This window comes from Rhea americana, unplaced genomic scaffold (genome assembly GCF_003343005.1).
Source record: "Rhea americana isolate MKP2758 unplaced genomic scaffold, rheAme1 scaffold_5, whole genome shotgun sequence".
Taxonomy (NCBI): Eukaryota; Metazoa; Chordata; class Aves; order Rheiformes; family Rheidae; genus Rhea; species Rhea americana.
The window spans coordinates 11,678,751-11,700,191 of NW_028186645.1; the positions used below are offsets into that span (position 1 = coordinate 11,678,751).

The following is a 21,441-nucleotide window of genomic DNA, read 5'->3' on the forward strand; positions in this document are numbered from 1 at the left end:
TTTGGTGTTTTGATTTTAATCAGTGACTACTTGACTTAACTATGGCAGCCAGGACTGTTTATTCTCAAGCTTTTTGATAGTTTATTTTCCCATGTCTGAAGATTATCCTACTTACCTTCCTCTCCCCCCTTCTTAAGACTCAACAATTCCTGTTATTTTCTCACAAACTGTATTTCCTATCGATCAAATAATCTTTGAATTCTAGTCAACTRAATTGCCTGAATGCAGTAAAGCAGGTTATATTGAATCAGCATTAAATACGGGAGATATAATATTTCAGAATTTATAAAAATGGCTTTGTGTCTTGTATGCTGTTAGCTTTTTCTTTCTAGAATGTGACTCTGTTTATTCATATTTAATTTGGGATGTACCACCTCTTGCAAATATTCCTTTTTTTCCCCTCTTCTATTCCTCATGCCGACATTTGTTTCCGTGTTGGACAAATAGTGTCAGGAGCAAACTTTATAAACATAGTCAATCCTATTATCAGGTCATTTAATGAAAAGATTTGGTGCAGTTACTCCAACTTGACATTTCATTGCTCTCAACTCTTCTATGAATTTTGATATTCAGCCAGTTTTGCTTCAATTTTATGAAAGCTTAATCTAGTTAATGTTTTATTTTGCTTACTATTGTGAATGTCATGAGTGTGCTTAAGGTTTTTAAAAAATTACCTCAACAACTACTTTTTTTATTAATAAATTTCATTACTCATTATCAAACCAGTTTACTTTATTTAACATCAACTGATACATTGTGTTTTTGAGAACAAATTTTTTCTACTTTTTTTTCCCCCAATATATTAAAATTAAGTTGATTAGTCTATAGTTTTTTCATAGTTTTTCCTTACTTTCCCTTCTTTTAAAGACAATCTGAATACTATTTAGCAAGTACTATGATGCAGAGAGGAGTAAATCTGCAGAGCAGAACAACTGGTGGTGGAGACCTGATATCTGTACTGAAAGGTTTTTAGAGAGAATTTGCTTTGGGCTAGAGTCTGGTCTTGTATACTGAACACCTGGTAGTGGTTTGAGTGTATCTTTTGGTTTAGCTCTCTCCTAATGGGTTCTGTTTCTTATGTTTTGACACTGGTGTGAATAAACACAGTAACTGGAGAATAGTTGGGAGATCTCTTCAAAAGTATATACAGAACAGAAATGCTAATGTAGATGTAGTCTAAGTTTGGCTATAAAGTTCCTTCTGTAATGCTGTGCAAGTCAGACTACTTGGTTTGGATCAGTATTTAAGACTCATTACTCTTTCTGATCTTCCTGCTTAGGTTTCAAGATACCAATGGCAGATTCATCTAGCGATTCAGACAACTTTCTTAGGGGTCGAATAGGAAGGCGGCTGCCTTTGCGAGCAACTCGCAACAGAGCTTGGAACCATGGTGCTGAAGAAGTTACAGAAAAGATCCATACTTTAGCAAGTACTTTACAGGTTGTTTACCAAAATACTGTTTTAAGAATATTTAAGTGTTTGCATGTCCATAATATTTTCACTTCTGAAGTTGTGTAAGATACTGTGGCAATGAGAAACTTGGCTTTCTCTGCAAGCCCAAAAGGATTTGGGAAATTGATTGTATAGTATCTGAGCTGACAGTAGGTGGTCTCCTTCCTTGTAATAAAGCTTACAATTCAAATAATTTCTAGATGTGGAATAGCACAGTAAGAAGAAATATTTGTAAATTTATGCCATTCTAGTTTGAACAGCACAACTGTGAGCTCAATTACAAATTTACAATATATTTTTTTAAAATGTTTGAGAAGAGGAAAAATCCACATGCAATGCTGAATTTAAACTTTAAATATCTTGGCTGGAACATGATCATCAAGCTAGAAAAGAGRTAAGATAATAAAAACGTAATCTGACAATATTCTTAAGAGCTGCTTCTTTAGCATTGTCCTGTTCCTTACCTCTTTCTTGCTGCTCTTCTGAAATTCAGATTTTAAACAAATTACTTCTTGTGGGCTGATTTTCAGCCAGTTCTGCCACCTGATGCAGCCCTTCCTCTGGTCTCGTGAGTGTTTGTGARGAGGAGGAGGAGGAGGGATTGTGTGGAAGGGGAGGGCGGGACTGCAGTGGCCTTGCTTAAGACATCTAGAGCTGCCATGAAAATAGTACTGTAGAAACTGAATGATGAAATATTGATTGGGCTTTTTTATAGTGAAGAATGGAGTTCATAGAACTTAATCTACTTTCTTTTACATTATCATGTACTTTTTACATGATAATTTGGAATTCTCAGACTTTTTTTTTAAAGACTTTTCTATTTTGAGTTTTCTTCCTCTGTTTTTTTTTTCTTTCTTAAGGATACCAACAGAAATCTGAGACACGTTGACCATATGCTAGGACAATACAGAGAATACAACAAGGAGCAAACCGAAGCCATAGCAACTGTGAGCATCTTTCATTATATCTTAGTTTCTTAAGTCATTTATTTATTTATATAAAAAATAATGTCTATAATTGAAAACTTGGTAGCATTGGGTAAGATATATCAAGAGAATGGTATACTATTATGTCAAATACAATGTGCGCTACTAAAACAGAATATTAGACAGCATGTTTTTCTGCATAAATAGATTGTAATAAGATAAAATCTTAACAGGTAATTATTTTTTTKTGTGTGTGTGAGTGACTATACTGTTTTTCTTGCATTCTGCAATAAGTTTTGAATCTGTTAACCAGGTTTCTCGGTTTCAGGAAGCGTAAACATCTCATAAATACTAAGGTTCTACAAATATGAAAATGGATGACTACCCAAAGAAAAGAAACTGATTAGTGCCCATAGTGCTAGAGAAGCTTATAACCTGGCTCCAAACAAATTGCAGCAGGTCTTGACTTGAAACAGATGGATAAGAGTTACTGAATTTGTGAAATTTCTGATGGGAATAGGACCAATATAAGGTCGCTACTTTTTAATACATGCTGATGCAAAATGTAGTTCTATGTCATTATTCCAGAAAGGTGGTCCATTAAAAAACACCCAGGTGAGTGTGACCTCATTCAAAAAAATTTGTTCTGACCAATATCTGCTCTTCAGGTAGGTAGCCTTTGATTATGTTACAAATTGAGCTATAACCATTTCCTGCTTGAGGCTTAAATATTGGAATAGAATCTATCTTATGAATAAAGATATCATCTTTATTAGAGTTCTTGTTCCCTTTCTGCAGCAGAATTTTCCACTTTGTATAGAATAGATGTGATATGTATTTGATACGTGTGGGAAGAAGCATCTGGGATCAGGAAGTAGGGAATCTTTTACTTCTAAAATAAATATTTAAGAAAAAAACTTAAAAACCATTTGAATGAGTTTAATTGTTGTTTTTAGGTAATAAAGTTGGTTGAATGTTTTACCATTTTAGGCAAGGTTGTTCGTATAAGGATATTTTTTTCCAAGCTAGATAGACATTTAAGTTCAATGAGTTATGCTGAATATTGTAGTGTCTGACTCTCTGTTGTGGGAAAGATCACAAAGAACTTCAGATTTTCTCCTTACCATGCGTTTGCATTTATAAATTGGTGACTGTTGTGTTGTATTTGGATCTCTGCTCGTTTGTTCTTTTAATAGCTTTGATAGTTTCTCCAGCATGCTAAGAGTGTATGCAGGAAGAACTATAATGGGAAAGGTAGAGTGCTGTTTCAGAATTATTTTGTAGCTTGTGGTTGCTACGGCATATCCATATAACCTCCATCTTTTAATTAATGATGTTCCTCAAGTATGATTTATTGATAACAATGAGCCCACAGAAGAATCTTTCACAATGCAATGTGATGCTACATTTCTGGAGAGACTGCAAGATTTAAGTAGGAATTTCTCTGAGAAGCTTGTTTTTTCAGTATGATATCGAGCAATTATTCTCATAGCTGGATGTGGCAAGGTAAGAATAGTTGTTTAACCTAAGGCTCAAGAGCTGACTTRTCTTAGGGGGAACTATTTTGGGGACACACAACTTCAGGAATTTTGCTACTTTTTAAGCAGAAAGACAAGGAAGCAAAAGGAAAAAAACAAACGTATTTAGAATATGTTTGTCAGCTGTGAACATGTTTTATTCTAAAAGCACCTTTTTCCTGAATATCTTTGTAGCCATTACTTCTTCTGGAAAGTGTTGCTATATGAATTATGAAAGCTAGGAAACTGATGATATTTGTATAATGGTACAGACCCAGCTTCATTAAGATTTTCAAATAGTATCAAATTAAAAACAGTCTCTTTAGAAATTGAATAAATTGATCCAAGCACTCAGGTGTACAGGAATTATAGCTTAATGCCACATACGTGTATATATATAAATGTTGCAAGGAGTATTTGAATTCAAAAATAGCTGTATTTAAATTCAAAATAACCTTAAACTTCTATTGCCAGCTTTTATTTGAAATTTATTTGGAATCAAAAATACTTTCTGTCTGATGCTTTACATCTTTCTTTTAGGTGAGAAGAAAGTGAGGTTTACTGATTTAGGTATTTCTTGGCTTTTGCACTTGGCATATATAGTAATAATGGAAGTTTGAATTTGAGAAGGAAAAAAATATAATTGTCTAATGCTTTTTAAGGGCAACTTAAATTTAACATAAAACCACTGCATTGACTGACAAGGGGAGACGTATTGTTCTACCTGCTGACTGAAGCCAGTGCAACATATTGCAGTATGYTTATTAAAAGATTTCTACTGTATGGATGTGATAAAGGAATCAAAGGAATTGACCAGTAGTGCTAAATGGGGCCTCAAGTAATTTGTGTTTGTTACTTGAGAGCACAGGGCTCCATGCTGCAATGTTGTAGCAGGGATATGTGAATATACTCAGACTTATCTGTTGTAAATTAGTATTAATTTTTTTTTAAATGAGAGGAAATAATTATGTTCTTAATACAGCAAAAGTATAGATTTTAATGACTGAGTGTTACTGGGTTAGACTGAGGTTTATAATAAGGAAACAAATGCAGCTATTGATAGTCCATTCAGTTATAAAAGATCAAAGCTGAACTTCCTTCTTTCCTGGTGAAGTTAAGATCAATTTAAAATCARAATTTCAAAACCAAGAAGTGGTCAGCTTCTGTGGTGCGAAATGATACCTCTGAGAAGCTGAGGGACCTTTTCTTTAATTAAATGGTATTAACTTCCTATGAACATCTGGATGATGCCATCCACTGTAAGCTTAAGGAACTAATGTGCATTTAAATATCAGTCTTTATCCTGAAAGGGTTTTGACTGTAAAATAATTTAGGGAAATTATCATCAGTACATATTTCTTGAGTGGAATAGTGTTTTGTCTTGTTTCATGACTTATTCTGAATATACAGAATGCTGTCTCAGAAATGTCCATGTTCTTGGTAACTGCTGGTTGCCTTAATGTTCTGTACATACCTAAAAGATGGTTGAAAAAGACTAAGAATCAAAGTTATAGTAAAAGCACTCGTATTTAGCATATATTTAAAATTTAGATTAATATCAGGAATAACTATAAACATCTAAACTTAAAGTAAAACTACTAAAAATTCTACTGTACCTGAGTCCCAAGAAAATGCAGTTCTTGTGTAGTCATGTGACAAACTGTGCTGCTATTATAGTRTAGTGAGCCATATCCCTTCTTGTGTTAGGAAGTAATAGGAGGATGGACATTGAGGCTACTGTTCTTGGTTTTCTGTGGGCCTCCATCATCTATGCTAGATGAGGAGTTTTCTCCTCTCCGATGACATCGATCTTTTTCTCCTAAGTAAATAAAAAAAGAAAAAAGTAGGRATAAGAAATGGGAAAGGAGCAAAGTATTAGGTACGATTTTGATAGAGCTTAAACAGCTTATAGGTGGGCAAAATGAACTCAATAATTATGAGCTGACTGTCTGTGTGAGAGAGATGTCAAGGAACAGACTTCTAATTGATGAACTAAGGATCTTTGAATCAAGTTCATGTTTTTTAATATCTCTTTTCTAATATCATTAGCCTCTCTTTATTCTGTAAATAGCATAAAGAACTAGTCTTTTAAGAAAATAAATATATCTTAAAGTATACAAATAAAAGTATAAAATCCGTAATCAATTTTTTGGGGCATTATTCTGTTCTACAGAAACTGATTGAAGCATAAGGTTTTTACTTCTTAATACTGTTATGGTTCTCTTTAAAAAAGAGATCTAGCAGTCTGGGTTTTCCTGCAGAAAAGATGAAAATGAGCAATATGAAGGTAGAGCATTCAAATTGAGCTATGTTCACTTAGTTTGTATTATCCTATTAGAGATGCAAGATAGGTCTTTTTCAGGATGTGGTTAGATTTGAAATTTGAGTTATTGCTAATCTTTCTTTGATTCTGTGGCATTTTCATACATTATTTTAAGGTTTAGCTCTCTGAACACAAAAGTGATKTTTTTTGTTAGATACATGCATTGCTATAATTTTTTCCCCTCAAGTATCCTCTGTCTTTTTGAGAAGGCATTAGAAGAACCTTAAAGTTTTCAGTTTGAGATTTTCTTAATGTGATAATTGACTTGTTTTAATAATAAAATATAATAAAAAGAATCTAAGMATACTTCATAAGATTCAGAAAATATTTAAAACAATATTTTAAGCTCTGAAAAAAGTATAATTCTACAGGAATGAAGTGACCATTTAGAAGCACCTGTTAGGGAGAGGACAGATGATCTAGATGTTTTGTAGACCATCAAATAAAGAAGTAGCAAAAACCTGTGAATGAGAACCAAGTTTTGCAAATGCAGCCTAAAAAATAAGGTGAATATCTGAAAAATAAAGAACTAATTTAGGAATATGATTAGATCTCTTTGAACTCCTAAGTCAGGAATGACTGCCTATTTTTAGAAAAAGTGTAAGAAGGATTTTGCAGGGGGCCATATTGAGAACTGCTGGCAACTAGAGTGTTTTTTTTTTCTTTTTTTTTTCTTGTCTTAATATATGCTGTATGTATGGTGCAATGCTGAGTCTGCCAGTGTTGGTGAAATTGTAAATTTGGAATTTCTTTGCAGTTAAAAGAAACACTGGAACAGTCCATAGGTCAGTTAAGGAGCCAACGGTTAACTCGAAACTCTGGAATGAGAAGTGCTTCTCTTTCAAGCTTATACACGAGTGATCTGGATGGAGAAGCAGTTGCAGGTAAAATACTCTAGCAATACAACATAATTTAAGTGTTCTGTAATATCTTTTGTAAGACAAGAAGAAATTAAAAAGAACCAAAATCATTTGTGTAAAGATATTGACATGAAAAGCTATAGCTGATTACTTGAAAGAAATTCAGTTCTGAAATTTGGGGAGACCTTATACTCAGAGAGATAAAAATGAAACAAGTCATTCAATGGAGAAAACTGCTTTGCCTACTACATATATTGTAGTATATGCAATTTAAACCTAAATTTGAAAGACATTGCAGCTTCAGAAGTTTGCTTTGCAGCAAAAAGAAAAAATAAATTTTAAATCCATTAGATAATGGGCACGTGGATGAAATTAGACAAGGATAGAAAAGATAAAACTAAAACAATATATAACTTACAGAAAAAGTGGATATTTCTTCTATACCTTTCTGAAAGTACATTATTTTTAGAAAAAGGTTAGTTTGGGGGGCATTCTTTAGTAACATTCAAGTACTCTAGTCAAAAGCTTTGAAACTTTTATTTTTCTAGCGTAAAAGCTGTGTAAAAGTACTTTACAGTTTAAAGCTGTGGTAGATTCATGTAGAGGAAAGGCTGTTGCTTGGGCAAACACAATTTGAAGAACAAACTCTCTGTTCCTTGTAGGAGCGAAGGAAAACTTTTTCGCCCTTCCCATACACGTAGTTGGGAAATATTGGAAGATGAATCCTTGGAAGAGGCAAACAAGAAATACACTTATGCATTTTGTGTAGCTTTAGTAATTGTTTTGCCAATGTCTTGTCTGTAATGTGGCCCATAAGGATATCAGGAATATCAAAGACAAGTTTTTCTTAAAGCAGAATTAAAAATTTACCTTATGAAATGTTGCCTTCCTACTTACTTTTTTTATCTCTTATCTCAAAGGGAACCATCACTTCCTGCCTACTTCTCCTCTCAGGGATTATGGAGACTCACAGGGCAATAGACATCGAAGGTCTAGATCTGCAAGTGTTCGATTTGTCAATGAGGCAGATAATTTGGACCAGGTACAGCACACTAACAGGAGTTCCTTCCCCCAGTAGGCAGTATATTGTCATGCGCCTCTTCACTTTAACATCAGAGGAAGTTATTTTCCTGATGAAGCTAAGAATCTTTCAGCTCTGAAGTGTGCTTCCTGTGTTATGTGCCATGCCATTCTTCATTAGATACTCACCTCTTGTATCCATTAGTTTCATAAATTTTCATACAAGATGTGAATGTAGTGTTACCAAAAGCAGTGTCTGAAAATAACATCTGTATTCTTTTAGGCCATGTACAGAAAAGAAAATTAATCTCTACAGATATGATTAGAGTTCATTTCCATATGCTGAAATCCTGTGTGGGATTTCATGTGGGGATTGTTTTGTGTCAGTTAATGGCACAGATCTCATTGCTTTTGCCATCTTACTTCAGTGTAGCCAGAGTTGATCTTGTGCTAACTATCTCTATCTTAAATCTAGGTTAGATCAGTGAGTAGGATAGTTTGTCCCAGTACTTCAGACAGATCAGGGAGAAGGAGGAGTTACTCAAGGTTCTGGTGTTTCTCAGAACCTCAACAGATGTCTACTTGCTGACTCTTTAGAAAATAGAAAATTGCCKTAATGGATAAGATTATAAGCTTTCGATATTCTACAGATAGAGTTAATGTCCGTATCTGCTTTTCCTCTTTCAGACAGAGTGGCTAGACCTGGTTGAATGAATCCATCTATTTGTGTGGCTGGCTTTTTCCAGGAGAAATATATAATGACTATTACTAATAGCAACAGATCATAGAGTGTTTATGTTAACCTTATTAAATCAATGCTACTTCCAAATAATTAATTTTAAATTTAACTATGCTATATTTTTTCAGTTGACTTTTTGGGAAGTCGGCATGCTACAGAAAAGACTAGGCTTTTATTTAAACATATTTCATTGTCCTGTCCTACCGCTACCCCAGAAATAAAATACTAATATTTCTAAGGCTGTTGGATGCTTAGGAGGAAAGACTTCTATACAACATTATTTCTTTAGGAAATTCCAAAATACAAGCAAGATTTCTAGTGTATATATAAAGTGACTATGTAAGTAAATATACTTTTCCCCTATTTTGATGATGATTGCTAGTTCTTTATATTGTTCTTATTTTCCAGTGAGTGAATATGGCTTTATCCACTCAACTATTTCATAAGAAAAACACGACACTTTGAGGAAAGATGAACTATCTAGAAATAGTCATTGATCACAACCCTAGGTAGAAACGGGGGCAGAGATAAAACAGTACTTAAGAATCATTTAACTAGTTCTGGCACTTATTTCTTTGTGTAAACACAAACCCATTATGACTGCTTCTAGACACAGTAATATTAAGAATGTATCAAGTTAAGAAGGAGGAAGAATCAGATATATCTGTAAGCGCAGCTGACAGAGGCAGTGAGCAGATGCAACAGTTTGTGCAGAAAAGCGCAAGAAGGCACCTTTGTTTCCAGTCCTAGTAGTGTATGCTTTTTCAGATATGGTCATGGCATGATGCAGAGCTCCGTAGCTGTTGGAGTTGCTTCAAGGAAAACAACTGGGCTGACAGACCCTGTGCCTTACAGGAACACCCGGAAGAAGTGGCGAGTGATTGTTGTGGGTGACTCCCTGCTGCCGGGGATGGAAGCACCTATCTGCTGACCTGATCTCTTGTCTAGAGAGGTGTGTTGCCTGCTAGGGGCTTGAATATGAGACATCATTGAAATACTGCCAAGCCTTGTCCGTGCATTGGACTGTTACCCTCTGCTGCTCTTCCATTTGGCACTAATGATATGAAGGGTTGGAATGCTGTCAAGGATGGCTGCATGCTTTTTAAGACAGACAGGCCAGSAAGGCAAGGTGGTGGAGTTGCTCTTTATGTGAGAGAGCAACTGAAATGTATCGAGCTCTGCCCAGAGGTGGAGGAGGAGCCAGTTGAGAGCTTATGGGTAAGGATTAAAGGGCAGGCTAATACGGTGACACTGTTGTGGGGTCTACTAGAGGCCACCTGACCAGGAAGAGGCCTTTTTCAGATGGCTGAAAGTAGCTTCCTGACACAGGCCCTGTTCTGGGAGACTTCAGCCACCCTGATATCTGCAGAGAAGACAACACAGCAAGGTACAAGCAGTCCGTGAAGCTCCTGTAGTGCATTGATGATAACTTCTTGTCACAGGTGGTGTAGGAACCAACAAGGAGGGGTGTCCTACTGGATTTTGTCCTAAGCAACAAAGAAGGACTGGTTGGAGATGTGARGGTTGTGGGCAGTCTTGGCTGCAGTGACCACGTGGTGGAGAACTTCAGGATTCTGCATAGAGGAAGCAGAACAATAAGCACATTGCAAGCCTGGACTTCAGGAGAGCAGACTTTGGGCACTTCGGAGACCTACTTGGAGGAATCCCATGGGTTAGGGCCTTAGAAGGAAGAGGGGTCCAGGAGAGCTGGCTAGTATTCAAACATCCCTTCCTCCAAGCTCTAGATCGGTGCATCCCTATGAGTAAGAAGCCCAGCAGAGGGGACAGATCTTCATGGATGAGCAAGGAGCTCCTGGCCAAACTCAGACAGAAGAAGAAAGTACATAGAATGTGGAAGAGGGGACAGGCCACTTGGGAGTAATGTAAGAATGTTGTCAGAGTATGCAGGGATGCAATGAGGAAGGCTAAGGTCCATTTGGAATTACATCTGGCAAGGGATATGAAGGACAACAAGAAAGGCTTCTCCAAATACATCATTAGCAAGAGGAAGACTGGGGAAAATGTGGGCCCTCTACTGAATGGGGCAGGGGCGCTGGTGACAAAGCATGCAGAGAAAGCAGAATTATGGAATGCCTTCTTTTTTTCAGTCTTTACTGCTAAGGGCAGGCATCAGGAATYCCAGAGCCTTGAGACAAGAGAGAAAGTCTGGAGAAAGGAGGACTTTCCTTTGGTCGAGGAGGTTCAGGTTAGAGATCATTTAGGCAAACTTGATATCCACAAATCCATGGGCCCTGATAGGATGCACCCACAGGTGGTGAGGGAGCTCGCGGATCTTGTTGCTGGGCCATTCCCTATCATCTTTGAAAGGTCGTGGGAGAACAGGAGAGGCGCCTGAGGGTTGAAAGAAAGCTAGTGTCTCTCCAGTCTTCAAAAAGGGCAAGGAGGAGRACCCAGGCAAAGTAGGGCAGTTGGCCTCACTTGCATCCGTGGAAAGGCAATGGAACAACTCATCCTGGATGTTGTCTTTTTTTTTTCTTTGTTTTAAAGAGAGAGTGAGAGAGAAAAGAAGGCAGAAGTCTAGTTGGAGACCCATAACTAGTGGTGTCCGCCCAGGCTCAGTACTGGGGCCAGTCTTGTTAAGCTTCTTCAGCAATGACCTGGATGAAGGAACAGAAYGGCTTCTCAGCAGGTTTGGTGACTATACTAAACTGGAAGGAGTGGCTGATACCCCAGAAGGCTGTACTGCCATTCAGAGAGACCTGGACAGGCTGGAGAGTTGGGCAGAGAGGAACCTCATGAGGTTCAATAAGGGCAAGTCCAAGGCCCTGCACCTGGGGAGAGATAACCCTAGGCACCAGTACAAGCTGGGGGTTGACCTTCTGGAGAGCAGCTCTGCAGAGAAGGACCTGGGAGTGCTGGTGGATGACAGGTTGACCATGAGCTAGCAATGTGCCCTTGTGACCAGGAAGGCCAATGTTATACTTGGGTGCATTAGGAGGAGTGTTGCCRGCAGGTTGAGGGTGGTGATCCTGCCCCTCTCCTAAGCCCTGGTGAGGCCGCATCTGGAGTCCTGTGTCCAGTTCTGGGCTCCCCAGTGCAAGAGAGACATGGAACTACTGGAGAGAGTCCAGTGTAGGGCTTTGAAGATGTTTAGGGAACTGGAGCATCTCTCCTATGAGGAAAGGCATTTTTTTTTTTAATACATAATATATGTTGTATATTGTTTTGGTGCTTTCATTGTGGGAGTGTGAGAATCCAACAAGTTTCCTGTTTTAGATACTTGTTTAAAGTACAAACGTTTTGCAAATAATGTGTAATGAATTTTTCTTTTTTGAAGGTTCTTCCCCCACCCCCAACACTCAGAGCTGGGCCTCTTTAGCCTGGAGAATACTGAGAGGGGATGTTATCAGTGTATACAAATATCTTAAGGGAAGGTGGCCAGGGGATGGGACCAGGCTCTTCAGTGGTGTCCAGCATGAGGACAGTTGGCAACAGGCATGAACTGAAACACAGGAAGTTCCATCTGAATATAAGGAAGAACTTCTTCACTATGAGAGCAACAGAGCACTAGAGCAGGTTGCCCGGAGAGGTTGTGGAGTCTCATTCTCTGGAGATATTTAAAATCTGCCTGGATGCAATCCTGTGCAACGTGCTCTAGGTTACCCTGCTGAGCAGGGGAGTTGGACTRGATGATTTCCAGAGGTCCTTTCCAACTTCAACCGTTCACTGTTAAAAGACTATTCTACTGGAAAATGTGCTGTATTTTTTAAAGTTGCTTGAGTTTGGTTGAAATCTCTGGTCAGTCACATGGAGGAAAAGCTAATACCTGAGTTTGAATGCGTTTTGAGAGTAATCAGCTGGACTGATCCAGGTTTAAGTCTTAGGTACAGATTAAAGAGGTGTATAAACYAGGGTTTTCTCAAATGAAGATCCTAATCCTTTAGCTGTTGACAGCAGTATGATGATTTAAATGTTGCTACTTTTCTCCCTTGGAAGATGGATGAACTGCCACTTTTTAATTTTCTTCTATAACAATTTTATTATAAACTGAAGGCCTGCAGAATGGGGGAAATTGGACTCTGTAAAACTAAGATTTTATTGAGCACATACCTTTTTCCAACTCAGATGCAAACATTCCAGTACAGTGTGTAAAGTCTTGGGAAATGTTTTTTWAAAAAAAAAGTTTCTGCAGTTCTTTGCTAGTATCTGAATTCATTATAATGTTCTGCTTGGTCACTTGCTTTTATTTACATGCATTTTTTTTTTATAGGGGTACATATAGCTGAGTAGAACTATATATTATTCTAGCATTTATTAGCAGGTCTTTCAATTTGCTTTGCATTAGATATAAAAGATTGTGTATTGTCAGGTACATGGAACAAGCTCTGAAACATAGACCAACCATAGTTGGGAAAACTGGTTTGGCAAATAATGTACTGAAAATTAAATGTCAGTAAGCGAGTATTGTAAAGGGCTGATAGAAATGATAGAAACACACAAGCTTAACCCAAGCTGATTTGTAATTCATGTAATTTGTTCTGTAGCTTATTTTCATCTACTGCATTCTATTTAATACTTTCTCTTTCAAAGTGTGTGTGTGTATAATGTGTMTATATGCACTTTTTTTGAAATACCACAGGAAAAGGAATTCTTAGATTGTGTACTTTAATTTACAGCTGCATTCTTTCCACCAGTCTGTTCGAGATCTCAGTAGTGAACAAGTTCGCCTAGGAGCTGACATCAGTCGGGAGCTTGCAAGAAGAAACCGGTATAAATAGAAGATAATTCTGTATACAGTGTAGCAAAAAGTTGATGTCCTTCTAAGTGATTCTTAGAATCCTTTATTCTTCTGTATTAAAAAAAGAAAAAAAGCCTAGGGAGAGTGGAGATTGGACAACACACAGATGAAATCAGTACTATGAATTGCTTGTTCCATGTCGTCTCATGTAGTGTTTATGAATGTAAATGACATCAGTTCTGGTTTGTATGGTATATGTGCCTTTACCCCTTTTTAAAAAAATATAGATAAAAAGATAAGGATTTAGGATTTTTTTTCAAATTGGGTGCAGAGCTGTAATTATTCTTGGTCTCCTAAGGATGAGTTTTCATGTAGATTGTAATGTCTTTCTAATATTTAGTGCCTTAATGTATGGTGCTCTGCCTAACAGAAATAATAGGAATTGATCCTTTAATTCCTTGTAAGAACTAGCCCTACTCAAAAGGACGGTGCAGACATGTTCATAATTTTGTAYGTCTTAACCTGATACCTAGCCTTTCAAGCTAGATGCTTCATTATCTTCATTTAAGAATGGATATGTTTTTTATCATGATTTTACCACATGATGTTGACCTTTAATTGTGCTAGGAATTTATAGGCAGTACATATTAGAAGGCATTGCTGTAGCCTAAAAATTCAAAAGACTGTTACTTCTTACAAATATCACAGTAAATATCTAGTTTGCGCACTTTGGAGTGTTCACTTCAAGTCTTACTTTTATTTTTCTATGAAGGACTGATGCAGAAATGAGAAGGACTCTAGCAGAGTTGTCTGAAAAGCTCACTGAATCCCAAAGACAAGAAACGGTGAGTATAAATAATCTAAAAAAGATGATGTATGTATAGTATTCTAAGGAGGATGTTTAATGAGAATTTTGCTAGTAGGTAGCACTATTTATTTATTTATTTATATTTTCTATTGTTTTGGTGATTTCATTGTGGGACGATGAAAATCCAAGAATTTTCATGTTTCTGATACTTATTTAAAGTACAAGCATTTTACAAATATATGTGTAATGAATTTTTCTGTTTCAAAATGATGGTCTTGGAGAAAACTGCTGTTTGATTTGGAACATTGGTTTAACATTTCAACAAAATAAGATAGCTTTTGAAAGATAAGATATGTCTTCACAGTGTCTATATCACTTAAATATAAATCTGTTATTGTGCGAGTCTTTGTGCAGAGTCATGTTAAAGGAACAGGAGAAGCTGCAAATTCCTCTAATAGTCAGGAGGCAGAAATTCTAGATGTAATTCTTGACTCATCAGACTTGAAGCTAGAGATTATAATCTATCAGTATCAGTTACAGGTTTATTATGATAGAATTTCTCGGTGGAGGAAGACTTGCCTCTTCAACCTTCTTAGAAAAATGCCAGAGTCTGTCCTTGTTAGCATGTTAGCTCTACTTTTCTCTAATAGCCTAGTAGGACAGAAGAGGTTACTCTATTTAAAAAAAAAAAAAAAAAAAAAAAAAAAACTTAAATTTTTTTTAAAATTTTTTTTTTTTTTTATTGGCAGCTTTTAAAAAAAATTATTTTTAATTCCAATTAAAAAAAAAAAAAAAAAAAAAAAAACTCAGATATTTGTGAAACTCAGTTTTCCTTGTTATGGGCTGCTTTTCAGTATACTTATTTTTAATCCCTCATATAACAGGAAATCAGTAAGCTCAGTAAGTTTTAACCAAAATGGTTCTCAAGAAAACAAATGCTGCAGCTGGCTTCACTGTAACTGTTCAGTGCAATTGCTRAGTCTGCTAGTGCCAAGAAATGAGCCTTGCCAATAATATTGGTATTAGTGACAAATTTATTATCATACCAAAGATCTTGATCTCTCAACTTCCACATAAGAAATTGTGCAGAAATGTTTGCCTGCAGTGCTTTATTCATTTTTGTTTCAGAAATACCCAAAATCACCATCCTAATAACTGTAATCTACTTTGATTTCCTGATTGGAAAGTATCAGTTTAAAATCTTGGTAATTTGACAAGATGAGTTTATGGTGGAAACAACTTTTAGTTTAGTGTTGTTAAGCCCTCATTTCTGTAGTGGCATATATCTAAGTACTTACAGTTCTACTGCCCCTCTTTTTCAGTACTGTTTGAAATTTGCATATTTATAGTAATGCGTGGTGACAGAGGTCTGGTCACTGCAGTAGGTCTGAGTCACTGAATCAGAATCTTTGTTTATTAGAGGTTTATGATTCTTAATTAGAGMCTACTTGATTCTGAGGCCAGGTACTTTTTTTCCTCCTTTTTATTTGTAAGAGCCAGAAACAATCAGGGTTGTCTTTAGGGCAGCTCAGTATAGAAACTGGAGAATATCTGAGGTGTTGAGACAGGCATAGGTGGATGCCTGTTTCATGTCAAGTGCTCACAGTGGTGTTATACTTGAGAATCTGTGTTTGGTTTTAGTATAAAAACTGCAACCTCTACAACCCTTCCTACATCAAATCCTCTTACCTTTATCTAGATGTGACTTTATAAGCTACCTAACTTTCGGTTCTCTGCTTCCCCCTATTCAAATTACAGCTAAACTCCTATATTCCAGAGAATATGATGCTTCTAAGAGGCAATACCTTCTACATTTCTTTTTTTTAATTTTAGTGGGAAGCTTTGGGTATTGGTGTGTGATTCTTGAGATAAATGTAGGTGATTGCTAGAGGAATGTCTACAGACCTATAAACAACTGAAAGAATGTTATTTGGAATGTTTCATTGGAAGAATAATGTTATGGTTATGATGGTTCTCTCAGATACTGTTGCCTTCTCCTGATATGGAGGCACATCCCAAATAGCACAAGAAGCTAATCTTTATACAAAAAAAGCAAATGCACTGAAGCACAGATTTGTTGAAACTATGTAGGTGCTTAGTTGAGATGGTGCTGTTAGAAGATCAGTGGAGTTCTTTATGGAAATCTCCAGATGTAAAGCGAGGTGGATGTGGCATGGAGTTTCTGTATCCCAAAGAGCCAGGATAATTGTAACTATCAATCAGAAGAGCTCTCCCTCTTAATCTGTAATTGGTAATAATTCATAAGTCGGATATCACAGAGATTTTTGGCATAGTATCGATGAATTTAAACATTATCTTTTGTCATGAGGGAAAACTTTAACTTCACATTTAAAGACTTCTGTTTCAAGTTTTCACTGATGATAAAACGGGTAATAGCAAGAAAGGCAAAAAAAAATCTATTGAAATAGATTTTAGTCAGCAGGATTACTATATCAGCAATAACAGTGGAAAGCTGAAAAACAGGAGAAAAATTCAAGAAACAAGATGCTCCTTTTTACATAAGCATGCAGCATCTTCCACAAGATTATACTTAGTTGCCTGACTTACATGTTGCTCTGTTTTTGAGTAGGACARTCTTTTCTCTGTGCTTAATTGATAGTGGAGGAGCAAATTTTTTTGATAGTCTAATCCATTTTCATAGATTTTGCTGCTACTTGAAAGCCTAATACAGAGGCACTGCTCTTAGTGTCATGATTATTATTCAGATACTCTATGCTGCTGAAAAGGCATCCGTATATCATATTCTAATATGCAGTGAATGCAGTAATTTAGTGTTAGCATTTTATGTTGCTGTGTAGAACCTCACAACTCTCTGCACAGTTCTTCGGTGAATCACTTGGCTACACGTGAATGTCTTTTGATAAAATCCAGAGAACAGGATATATGCTGTTATGATAGGAATGTTGTTCTGAGTCAGTCATTTGGGATAAAGGAAGAGAAATGAGTTTTAGAGTCTGTTCTGCATATACCAGTTAGTGAGTTAACAAAAAAATCTTTTAGTTRGTTTGAAAGAAGTTGGGCAACAAGGAGGGGAAAAGCATTTCCAAGCAGTGTGGAAACAATATGAATACRCTGTAGTAATGACTTTAAGTAAATGCATTAAAGGACCTGAAGGAGGTAAAAAGATAGCTGATATAATTATACATGGTGAAAAGGAGTGCTTTCAAATGTTGTGATCAAATGATAAAAGTAGAAAGGTTACATACACTTCTCCAGCTAAATGTAAAAATAAAAAAAAAAATGGAGAAGTAGCTTGCAAAATTACACGCAGTGATCATCCTTGTTTAGTACCTTAGTGTTGGATCAAAAGATGATGTAACTAGAAAGAGTGTTCAGAGAAGATAACACCTGAAGAGAGATTGGGAGAAAGAATGCTTTTTGCATCCCTCTTCATTAAGGAGAGCATTGGAAGATACCAGCRTAGAAAAACGTTCTTTTTGGAGAAAATGTCAGAGGAGTGGCCTAAGATTTGAAGGGACCTGCTAATCCACAGCATAAATAATTTGGAAAAGGTGGTGATTAGTGAAGCAACCCAATTTATGATAGTGTGATGGTGCTAAATTACCTAAAGTGAAAAGGTATGTTTACTGCATTGCAGGACATCTTATCATTAAACATTGCCAGAACATAAATGTGATGTAACAGATTTCCTGGAGAATGCGCAGAAAGCTACAAGTAAATGACAGTTCTGTTGCAAAGTACAACATAATTTGCTAAYAGAACAAATTTGCTAATACAACATAATTTGCCTAATTTGCTATAGACTTGCATACTCCATGCCTCATTTCCCTAGCCTTTTCCCCTACCACTTGCATGCTTTTGGATCTCTGCCACAAAAAATTCTGTTGAATCCTGATCATCTGAATCCTTGCACAACAACTTCCATGTTCTTCCCATATCTATGCTTCCTCATCAAACTACCCCCCTCAAAGTAGCACGTCACTTTCTTTGAGTCACTCTGACTTCCCCAATACCTATAACTTTTTTTATATTTTCAACCAAGTTATTTTGAATGCCAATTGGGGTAATAGTTAGTTTCAGACTCAATGCATGCACTTTTGCTTGCTGACTGCCAAAATGAATACGGGTTCTTGTATTTCCTTGAATCAAGTATTTGTGAAATCATCCCAATGTAGGATCTTGTTTTCTTGAAACCATTAATAGAGGTCAAGATACATTTGACAATTAGCAGTATATAATTCTTGATAATTAAAGCAGAGCTTTTGTACTTTAATGAAAGAGCAGAATTTGACCCAATACTGCCAAGAGAAGATCATTATTGTATTAAGGTAAAGTACAAAATTTCAAGTTGGAAGCTAACTACTCATCTGGCTGCAGAAAAAGGAAACCTTTTGAAACTGACTTTTTTTTTATATATATATATATATATATATATATAAAGACAAAAGGACTCTTTATGAAACTGGTGAGGCCCGGAGTATATATATGTATAAAAAAGAAAAGAAAAAAAAGGAGTAAACCAGGTTTCATTCATTTTATTGTACAAGAAATAATTTGTTTGGGGTGGGCGTGGACCCACAAATCTGCATGTTTTGCTCTGCGAGAGTGAAAAGATATTTTTTGTTTTTAAGACGTAAAGATGTTTTCAGTGGTCAGCTGGGGGCTATGGACAGGAAACAATGAGTTAAAATGCCATTCTAATAATTACACCACTTTCTAGTGGTTGTTTAAAATCTTTAATTTTAAAGTAGAGAGAAAAAATAAATAAATATTACCTTTGTCCATTTTTACTTTTTTAATTATATTAATTTAATTTGTTGCCCACGAGAGGGTGCTGTTTGCTAGTGGCTTGAAATGTGAAAACGGTAGCTCTAGTTTTAGTTTCATGTTGAATTATGAGTTACTATGCTTTTGTCCAAATTGCTTTAACAAATGACTCATGTTATTTTTATTCATTTGTGAATTCACAAAATACTGAAAAACGTCTTAACGTGAGCTAGTTATTTTGTGATATTACGATCATTGTACTTAGTTCTTGCTTACTACTTGTCACTAATAAATAAATACAGTATGAAGGAGGCACACATTGGCCTGTTTTACAGCGAGGAGATGCAAAAGAAGTGGCTTAGTAAAGGTTAATCAGGCCTGTGGCATAGAAGCTAGAGTTCTTGTATTCCAGGACAATACCTCAGGTTACACTACACCAAAGTGGTTTAAGTCTTCTAATCAGGGGCTAAATAGCTCCAATTATGACTAAACACTATAGAGAAAAAATATGCATATGCTTGAAGGTTATTGCTGGCAGGGTGTAGCAGGTCTTTTTCCTGTTTGAATACTTCTAGTAGTAGTAATTTTCTACACAATTCTAAATCTTTCTTCATGAAGTAGAAGTTGTGTTCTCCCTTCTAACCCATATTCTCTTTACCTCTTTCCCCAGAGGAGGTTTAGTATGTGGTAAACAATGCATTGATTTCTTGCAGGATATTTCCTCTTTTCTCTCTCTCTCTTTTTTTTTTTTTGTTTGTTTGTTTTCAAGGTGTCAGAACGAGTAGAGAGAAGACTTCAAGAGGTAGAACAAGAAATGCGTGCAGAAAGACAGCTTGTAGAAAGGCGCCAAGACCAACTGGGACAAATGTCCATTCAATTGCAAGAGGTATGCAAATGCAGACTTTCTGTGTATTCTGAATTAAATTAGGAATTTGCTGTGTTTATGAACCCATGCCTGTGAAATAGGCAAAAGTACTTGTATTTTTGGTACATTCTTTTAACCTGCTCTACTGGATTTGGGTAGCAAGTGATAACAAGCACAGTCTCTGTTACTCATGACACTATCTTGCCTGTGTTTAGACTTTTTTTTGACTGGCACAAACATTCCTAAAAATAAAGCAAAGAAAAAAAAAACACCTAAAAGGATGTCATTAGTTAGATTTTTTTTTCATTTTAAACACTTTATTCTAAAACGTAAACTTTGCAATAAGCAATATATTTTTAATCAATTTTGACAAATGGTATTGGGCAGCCAGCTTTCGAGTGCTTATTAAACAGTTTCATGCAAAGCTATTTATCTGATGAAGTATAAAATACTGTTTAGGGTAAAAATACAAATGTTCCTATTAGGAAAGCAAATTGTAGACAACTTTCTAGTAGTAGATTTTTCTGTTGCTTTAGGAAATATAAGGTAAACTCGTCTGTTTATGATCATACTGCTATTTGGAAAATCTAGCAGTTTTAGTATATTAGCTTTTTTATTAACTCCATTTAAGATGTGATTTGCGATATCATCTATAGCTGTACAACAGAAAACTATACCCAAAAAATAACATGTAATTCCATATTTTTAACTTTTAATATTAGTGACAGCCTTGTGCTTTTTGGATCATTGCCAATTGTGTGTCATGTTGGGCAATGGTATCGTGGAGCATTAATTTAGGCTGATGCCTCGTATTTCATACAAGATTACAGACTCTTCAAAGAAGTCATAGTTGAGAAGACAACATATTCTCTTAATATGTATAAAACTAATGTTTATCAAAACGCGTGCAATGCTTCTACTGGTATTTCAGATATAGTGCTGCAATTTCTCTCCCCCCCCGCCCCCATAGGTACAGTAGTGGCTGAAAAGACCTAGAATACTTTATGACAGTTTTCAGAAGTTACAATGTTTCCTATGAGTTTCTTAGAAACAGCTCTTACTATACCTGTGTTCACTTCTGACTTAATCTTTTGGGCCTTTATTCCAATCAAAGGATGCTTAATGAAACGAAGTATTGTGATTTGATGATATCATCTGCAGACTGGAAGTAACCTCTTTATCCTTTTAAAGAGGTAATGACATGTATCTATGAAGATAGATTGACAATGAGATTAATGATTTCCTGATAAGGAATATTTATTTTCAATTGAATGAAGTCAAGTTTATTTCAAAGACTTTCATATTATTGTGCATTTGAATCATGAGCTGTCAGGCTAGATACCTTTTTTTTCTAGTAGCTCACCTCTTGTATTTCATGCAAAAATGAGTAGGAATTTCTTAGTGCATTCTGTGACCTTCCATTTCCCTAAGCTGTCCAGCTGTAGATGAAGAGGTTTTGATCCTTTCCCCTGCAAACTCTATC

At 36.0% G+C, this 21,441-nt stretch overlaps 1 protein-coding gene across 5 annotated transcripts in view; it reads left to right on the top strand.

Moving 5' to 3' along the window:
* CEP128 (centrosomal protein 128) overlaps positions 1–21,441 on the top strand; it is a 120,777-nt gene that overhangs the window by 3,533 nt on the left and 95,803 nt on the right. For 4 of the 5 annotated variants that reach the window (XM_085317596.1, XM_085317591.1, XM_085317595.1 and 1 more), the window contains exons 2-8: positions 1,280–1,440; positions 2,313–2,399; positions 6,976–7,102; positions 7,999–8,120; positions 13,475–13,566; positions 14,309–14,381; positions 19,863–19,979. In XM_085317596.1, the coding sequence (XP_085173722.1) occupies positions 1,294–1,440; positions 2,313–2,399; positions 6,976–7,102; positions 7,999–8,120; positions 13,475–13,566; positions 14,309–14,381; positions 19,863–19,979 (765 nt within the window). In that variant the 5' untranslated portion in view covers positions 1,280–1,293. Of the gene's footprint in view, positions 1–1,279; positions 1,441–2,312; positions 2,400–6,975; positions 7,103–7,998; positions 8,121–13,474; positions 13,567–14,308; positions 14,382–19,862; positions 19,980–21,441 lie in introns of those variants that run through there. The other variant, XM_085317598.1, reaches the window with a different exon arrangement.